This window comes from Hevea brasiliensis, chromosome 2 (assembly GCF_030052815.1).
Source record: "Hevea brasiliensis isolate MT/VB/25A 57/8 chromosome 2, ASM3005281v1, whole genome shotgun sequence".
In the NCBI taxonomy this organism is placed as follows: domain Eukaryota; kingdom Viridiplantae; phylum Streptophyta; class Magnoliopsida; order Malpighiales; family Euphorbiaceae; genus Hevea; species Hevea brasiliensis.
The window spans coordinates 106,711,339-106,720,072 of record NC_079494.1 but is presented as its reverse complement, the minus strand read 5'-3'; the positions used below and the strand labels follow the sequence as shown (position 1 = coordinate 106,720,072).

Below are 8,734 nucleotides of genomic sequence, written 5' to 3'. Positions count from 1 at the left end.
AGATTCGATATTTAATATTGTTTATTAATTTCATTGCAACAAACTAAATAATTTTAATGAATTCATAATACATTGAGAATTAAGAATATAAAATTATAATATGATTTTTAGTATAAGTACTATCACTATTAAATTTTTAATTTATATTAATTATAATAATATTAAAAATTGACAGATTTTTGTGACTAATTTATATTATTAACAATAAATATGTACAACAGTCACTATAGATATGCTTTTTTATATTTTTGTGAATAATAAAAATTATAAAAGGCAAAATTAATATTTATCCTTCATGTGTATATATATATATATATATATATATATATATATATAAAATCTAATTAAGAAGACATTAAAAATGTGATACTCACATTTTCTCCAAGAAAGTAAGGATCGATACATCTTTATCAATTCTTCCATCTTTCAAGTCCAAAATGCCAGTAGATCTGCCATACATCGAAAAAAAAAATAGTAATAAAGTTGAATTTACTATCTATGCTAATGAGTAATGTCCAATTAGATCCAATCTTAATTTTAAGGGCAAATAAGTACAAAATTTTTAGTTTAAAGACCAACTAAACAAATAAATAGAAAAGTTGAAAAAAAAAAAGACTAGAAAAAGAGAAAAAGAGAAAAATAAATCGGATACAACAAATGACGGCTACAAAAGGTGTGATAATTAACGATGGAATTACTGTCAACCGAGGAAGGGCAATAAAAGGGTCTGGTTTACTCAATTAATTAGCCTTCTAAACACTTAGGACCCCAAAAAATATTAATTTTTAGATCATTAAATATTTTAGATCTATATCAATGAATTTTAAATTAATGATATTGAAATGGTCTCTAAAATTGTGAGATATTAAATTTAAGTTTTAATCAAATTTAATTATACCAAAAAAATATTTTAGGTCTATAATTAATTAAAATTAGTTTTTTATAAAATTAATTAATTAATTTTATCATATTAATTAAATTATAAAGCCAAAGATATTTGCAGTTGGTTACTTTAGTGGATAAGGACAGTTATTAGAAAGTGGATGAGAGGTTAATGATAGTTAAAGGAGGTTACGAGAAGTTATAGATAGTGGGAATTCAAGAGGCACTTGAGAAACTAATGAGCCTTCTATTCAGTTCTTTAGATGCCTTCAAGATGGCTATAATTATCGGACTAAACAACCGGACTAAACTAGTCTTTAAAATAAAAGATTTTAATTTGAACATTATTTACAAGTTTTAGTTTTAAATTAAATTTTATGCCAAAAGAAAAAATTGAAATACATTTATTCCTATATATATAGTGATGGATGTATAAATTTAATTTAAGAGATTAATTAAAATATGTGATTTGTTAATCATTTACTTAGGTGCTGATTGAATAAATTAATTTATTTATGAAGATAATTTTGCAATGAAATGATTTATAATTATAAAAGCAAAATGTTCAATTAATATAGTGATGAAAATCAATAATTATTTAAATAAAATCCGTTTGACAAAAATTAAATGAAATTGCTATATATTACTTTAAAAATATAATGAATATTTAATATTATAAATTATTGAACTTAAAATATATTTATCTCTTAAAATTAAAAGCTTATCTAATTTTTCTCTGCTAAAGGAAGCACATGAATCTAACATATAGATACAATCGCACAATCACAGTAAAGAGAAGAGAAGTAGAATTAATATAAGATTAATGTGATTCGATTATAAAATCTATGTCTATAAATAAGACACCAAAGAAAATGTTATACTATGATGAAAAAGCAAAATATAATTACTAAAAACTCTCAAATTTCAACCCTAATATATTTTTCAAATTTCTCACAATATTGTAGCAATAGGTAAAAAAAATATAATATTTATACTAGTTTATACCATAAAGGCAATAATCTCAAATCTAATTTTCTTTTTTAAAATGATGAAAAAAATTCAATTAAAATTATAGATGAAATAAAATGAATGATATGATTCTAACTTTTAATATTATGAAAAAAAAAAATATAGTATGAGTATGAAGAAATTTCAGTAAGAGATATATTCAAATAATAGTAATGAAATTATGAAAAAAATTTATTAAAATTTTAAATAGATAAAAAAAAAAAAAGAATTGTGCTAGACTTTCCTATAATGATCTTGTCCAATAGTTTAAGTTTCTAAGAATAGAAGCTGATAATTATGAATTTATTGGAGAAAAAAAAAAGATTAAATAGAATTAATGGAGAGGCTAAAAGGCAATAATGGTTTGAGTAATTTTTTTTTTTTTTTACCTTTTAGAATAGAGCTTGTATTTCATTACTAGTACCATTCTTTTAAAAAAGAATTTGAATTTTTTTTATAAAATTATTAATAAATTTGTAAGAGCTTTTAAAAATATTATGGAGTCCTGTCTATTAAAATTTGATAGAAACAGTAAAAAAATATTAATTTTTTTAAAAAATTATATATATATATATATATATATATATATATATATATATATATATATATATATATATATATATATATATATATATTATTTGACTAAGTTTCATTGTAGGTACAAGAATTTATTTCTTTTAAGAAAAGACATTTAAAAGAAATAAAATCATAAAAACTATAAAAATTTATAAAAATTCAAATCATTTAATAAAATTAATATTAAAAATATACAATTTCACTAATTAAGATAAATAATATATTAATAAATAATGATAAATATTACAATTATTTATTGTACCGTTAAACTGTTTCAGATAATAAATTAAAATAAATTATATTTCTTTGGAATTTATTTCAAACACAAGTTTTAAGTAAATTGAATTAAATTCTAGCATGGAAATTGTTGCAAACAAGTGAATAATTTTTCTTTAAATTAAAACCATAACTTATCATTTATAGGCTTAAACTAATTAAGTTTTGGGAAAAATATAAATATTAAAATAAAATATGCATTGAAAAGTTTGACTTAATCTATGTTATTTAAAACTTGTAATTTATTTTAATTAATATAAAATTTGAAATGGTTAAAACTAAAATAATTTGTGAGGTTACAACTTAAAATTGATTTATTTGAATCGATAAAATCAATTTAAATTTTAATGTAAAAATTAAATGAATAAAATTATTTTTAAATTGTATTATTTAGTGTCTACTTATATAATATTTAGTGTCTTATAGGACTTAAATTGGTTCTCTGAATAAAATTATTATTTTAAATATTTTTTAAAAAATAATTTAAATTTTTTTTAATTTAATATTTTTATAATTAAAATTTATTAAATTTAATTTTAAATTATTTTTTATTTAATATATTTTAAAAAAAATAATTTATTTTAATAATAATATCAATAATAAAACTAAACAGATGCTTAATAATCTAGATTTTTAGCAAAAGATAGAAAAGCAGTGTAAAAATAAAAAATTCTCAATAGACTTTTGCAATCCAGATCCAGTAAATTGAGTTGGGAAACATACATGGAAGTGACATGACAGACGGGGCTATTATTCTCGTCGGAGCAGGAGCATCCAATTGTAATATCATCGAAGTCCATCTTATCGCAATCCCCAGTAATGAGCGTTGATGATGGTAATTTCAACTCTTCTACGAATTTATCAAGAGCGTGTACTGCCAAAAATTTTGGTAAAAATTATTTTACCACCCAGACAGTAATAATTTTTTGGTGTTTGATATATAAAGCTTACAGCAAGATAATTTTCCCATATAAATTTATAACGTTATCATCGATATCACAACTCATATTAGAAGTATCCATTCAGTTAATCAAATTAAAATTTTGACTAATTAAAGTTTTAATTGATTTTTAAAATATTAATTAATTTAATTTTAATTTAAATTATAAAATATTAAAAAATATACTTATAATATTTTTTATTTATAAAAAATATTTATATGATTTATTTTTTATAAAAAATAAATCAAATTAAAATTATTAATAAAATTATAATTAATATATTAATTAAAAGAAATTTAATTATTAATTTAATTATTAAATAAATAATAATTAAATTAATAATTAAAAATAAAAAATTTTAAAATTATTAATAAATAATTAAATTAAATTAAATATACTTTCATTAAAATAATTAAATTTTATTAATTTAACTCGATTATTTAATTATAACCGAAATTTATGCTGCTATCAATAATATTGTGTTGCGTTCGCTATTGTCTTGACTGTTCTACTTCATTTCAAATAATGGATGGCCTTTTCTTTGTAAGCCCACTCAACACTTTTCTGACCCAGTATCTTTAATACCAACTGAGATGTCCCAAATTCAATTAACTTAAATAAATTTAGGCTTAAATCATTTAACATAAAATGATTAATTCAAGTTAACTGGAGCTGGCAATTAACCAAGAAATAGAAGACCTAACTTGTCTTAGATTAGACCAACGTTTAATGATATCAACATTTTTCAAGAGTTGAAGACCAAAATATGAAAAAGGAGGGGTGAATACATTGGGTGAAAAGTTAGTAGCTCATCTAGAATTTTTTTTTTTAATTAATATATAAAAAATAAATATTCTTATAAAAAATAAATAATAAAATATTCTTAAAAATGTAATATTAATATTTTATAATTAGACTCAATAAAATCTAATACCTTAAAAATTATAAAAAAAATTACATTATTATTAATGCTATCAAATATATTATATCATTTTATTTTGATAAAATTTATTATTGAAAAAGTTACATTAAAATTTTAAAGTAAATAAATTTTTAAATCCACATAATATTTTTTGTCTCAATTAATTTTAAATTTTATTAAAAAATAGTGTAATAATTAAGTTTATGAGAGGTGTATATATATATAAAGAAATCAATTTAGTCCTATTTCTTATTGTATATACTCCAAATAAATTTTAAACATTGATTATAGATAAATTTTAACCGTTGATTACGCTGAAATAACTTATACACCATGTGATCAGAAACTGCCTCATTTTAATTGTTAGCTAGGCTACTAACTCATATTAGTTCAAATGTTACAAGCAATCACATTTGCTATCTGTTAAAGACTAATTTTCTTGAGCTAATCTGGCTTAGTCAGATCAGATTTTTCACAAGTGTGTGGAGAATGGGGATTCTCACAATTAAGTCTCTTATGCTCAAATATGTTGAGAATTTTCACATTTGTGTGCAGGACTATTTTCTATCCTACATGTTGAAGAGAGGGAAAAAGTGTTATTTATGAGAATCGGATGGGAAGGGATAGTGAAGTTACCTTCATCACATGGCAACGTTCCAGGATTACTGCAATTTTGTACCTTGTCCGTGGATGAGCGGCCGCAATTTGGATTGTACGCTGGACAACGGCAAGCTGGACTATACACTGTACAATCGGTAAATGGAACATCCTTTCGGATGTGGAATCCATAACCAAGCAGCTGACAGAAAAGAAGAAGAAGCAGGAACAAAACGACCTTAGTGTGTAGCATCATATGATGCTCAATCATTTCTCTTTCCTCTGATCCTGCTTAGCAATATTCGTATATATTTAAACCTGAGGAACACGTAAACAAACAAACACTTTATAACTTATACCAGAAGTTTCGTTTTCTACAAACATGCATGAGAAGAATCCATTAACACTAAGTTCAATCGCATGCATTTCCTTCCAGTTTAAATTCTCAATGGAGAGGCTCTTATATGGTAGAAAGGAAAAAAATACCAGGAAGATAGAGAAGGAAAGCTGGTCGGGTAATCAAACCAGAACGTTTGAAGGGGTGATCAGTGAGGCTGCCTTACTTCAGTGGACTAACAAAATCGAAGTTATATAAATAATTACAAGTCGAAAAATAAAATATAAAAAAGGCCCGCAAGAATACTGATTAGCATCTATAATGAAATGGTCGCCCACTACTGCACGTTGATCCACGTCAGTGGAAGAAGTAAAGTTGCTTTATCAAAGCCGCTTAATTAATAATGTGGGCTTTTTTTTTTCAAAGTAATAACAAGGGCCTGTTTGGATTAACTGTTGAATACAATCGATACATTAGGTGATGGTACATTCTTGTTAGTGATAGTGATAGCGATAGCTGATGATAGCTGTTTTATATTAAGTGTTTGGTAAAATTATATTTAGCTATTGCTATTAACATGTGAAATGACTAATAAGGGTATATATCATATAATTTATTTTATTATTTAAATAAATATAAAATTATAAATTTATTATATTATATTATTTATTTTATTATTAAATTAAATATATAATTATTAAATTAATATATTATATTATTTAAATAAATATATAATTATTAATCTTTTATATTATATCATTTATTTTATTATTGAAATAAGAAAATAATTATTTTTTAAGATAATTAAATAATTATAAAAATATAGATAAAATAATAAAATAATTATTATTGTTAATAGAAAAATTTATAATTAATTTTAAGTTTTTGGATATAAATAAATATTTTATATTTTATGTTATTAATAAAATATATTTTAACAAAATTGAAATACGTTAATTAAAATATTAAAATTATAAATAAAAAAATAAAAATATTAATAATATTAATTTCAAGTTAAATAAAAAAGGATAATATGGTCAAAATAAAAAATAAAATTATATCAGCTATCAGCCGATGAGAAACAGCTCTAAAAATAGAGCTGATACAAACTGCAGCTGATGGGTATCATATCTGTTACCCATCAGCTATCAGCTCTATTTTTTTTAACTTGCCAAACACCATAATTTACCTGTTTGGGTGTCTATCAGCTATCAGCTGCACCCAACAGGTAAACCAAACACCCCATAAATCTAGTTTGGAGGTTGACCGGAAAAAAAAAAAAATCAAACGAGTAAATTAGTGGTTTAACTAGTAGGTTGGTGATTTAATTAATAAGTTATTAAAAATTAATGAAATATATATAAATGAATTGAATATAACATTTAAAATATATAAATAAATAAATACAATTAATTAACTTTTTAATAATATTTATTAAGTTATATTTAATAAATCTTAATAGTGTTTTTTTTAGAACAATCTTAATAGTATTTTTAAATTTTATATAAAAATATTTAAGTAATATATTGTGTAATTTTTTTTAATATTTATAAAATATTAGACATATATTAAAAAAATAAATATATTAAAATAAAAAAATAACTATCAAAATTAAATCAATACAGAGAGAGAGAGTGTGTGTAGAACATCTCTTATTTAGATGTCAATAAGCAGAGTAACTGTAAATCATTATATTCGAATCTGAACCTGATTAATATTATTAAAACTTAAATTTATTTTAAATCTAATTATTATTACCTGAAAAAAAAAATCAAACTCATTTAATTTTATATAATTTAATTAATATTTGACATAAAAAATTATTTTAATTAATAATTTATATTTTAAAATTTTAATAATTTCATAAAATATTTAAATTTTATTTTATATAAAATAAAATAAAATATATAAAAAATTATAAATATTATTATAAAAAATATATATTTATATTTAATTAAATAATTATATAAATAAATTCAGATAATAATAAATATCTAATATATAAAATCTAATCACGATTAGCATCATATTATTTTTTAAATTTAATTTTATTTTAAATTCAATTATATAATTCCTAATCTCACCATACTAAAATTCTGTCAGATTAAATATCCGATTACCATCCTTGTCCTCCTTATTTCATCATGCGTTAATAAAATTACTACTAATAATAATTATCTGACAAGTAGCAATGGATGGGGTTAATTAAAACATGCTTTTTGCTGATAGAAGACAGTTAATGACGTCTCGTGGCAGATGTCATCACCTATCATTTCCAACTTTCTACTTGCAAATGAGGTAGTGCTGTCTCCGCTCATCTACTTTAACTTCAAATCAGCCAAAGCCAAAATTAGTGTGAAAGAGGTGACGTTGTTAGGGATAAGAGCAATGTATGGTCGCGTGATTTTGGACACTTCTTTTTAATTTTTGCAGTGAATTAGATTTAATTTATTTATTTTTAAAATAGTATTAAATTTAATATTTAAATAAATATTTTACACTCAAAATGTTTACTCTAAATATGGGAGAAGTGTGTTAAAATCTTAAATTGATTTGTTATAAAATAATATATATCTTATATAATCTCAAATACTTCTCTCCTTTTGAAATGATTTTTTAAGGGTGAATTAACCATGACTCATTTTTTATGAGTCAATAATTAAATGGTTAAAGCTATACTATATATATAAAAAATCAATAATGAAATGGGCTACCACCATCAACAATTTCCAAATAAAGATGAACTAAAGTAAAGATGAACTAAAGTTCCATTTCTAATTGGAAAGAAAAGAATGACTAAAGTTGCTTTATCAAAGCCGCTTTAGAATGTTGTTTTTTATCAGTGCATGTAGGGCATCCCTTTAAAACCTTACAGAATAATTTCTCCGTTGGAGTATCCTCTGGGTGGCCATTTGCATTATTATCCGACGAGAAGCTGTGGATGGAGTTTTCTAATTAATCACGTGAATCAGAGGAGCGGCTTCATTTTGCTGATGGAAGACAAATTAAATGACTGCTCGTGGCAACTTTATTTTTAATACATAAAAAGGGTGGATAAATAAACCAGTCACACACTGATACAAATAATATTACGCGTTTCAGAGACACTAAGGGCCTATTTGGATTAACTGTTGAATACAACTGATAACTGTTAGCTGATAGCTGATAACTGATAGCTGATGATAGCTGTTTTAT

General features: G+C 22.3%; 1 protein-coding gene across 2 annotated transcripts in view; it reads right to left on the bottom strand.

Annotated features, from left to right (window-relative positions):
- The window catches only part of LOC110646259 (probable LRR receptor-like serine/threonine-protein kinase At1g53430), a 35,435-nt gene extending 29,577 nt beyond the window's left edge, over positions 1–5,858 (bottom strand). For both annotated transcript variants that reach the window (XM_058137773.1, XM_058137774.1), the window contains exons 1-4: positions 5,689–5,858; positions 5,242–5,520; positions 3,466–3,616; positions 375–449 (exon numbers count right to left, since the gene is read on the bottom strand). In XM_058137773.1, the coding sequence (XP_057993756.1) occupies positions 375–449; positions 3,466–3,616; positions 5,242–5,473 (458 nt within the window). In that variant the 5' untranslated portion in view covers positions 5,474–5,520; positions 5,689–5,858. The remainder of the gene's footprint in view (positions 1–374; positions 450–3,465; positions 3,617–5,241; positions 5,521–5,688) is intronic.
- Between the last annotated feature and the right edge of the window lie 2,876 nt (positions 5,859–8,734).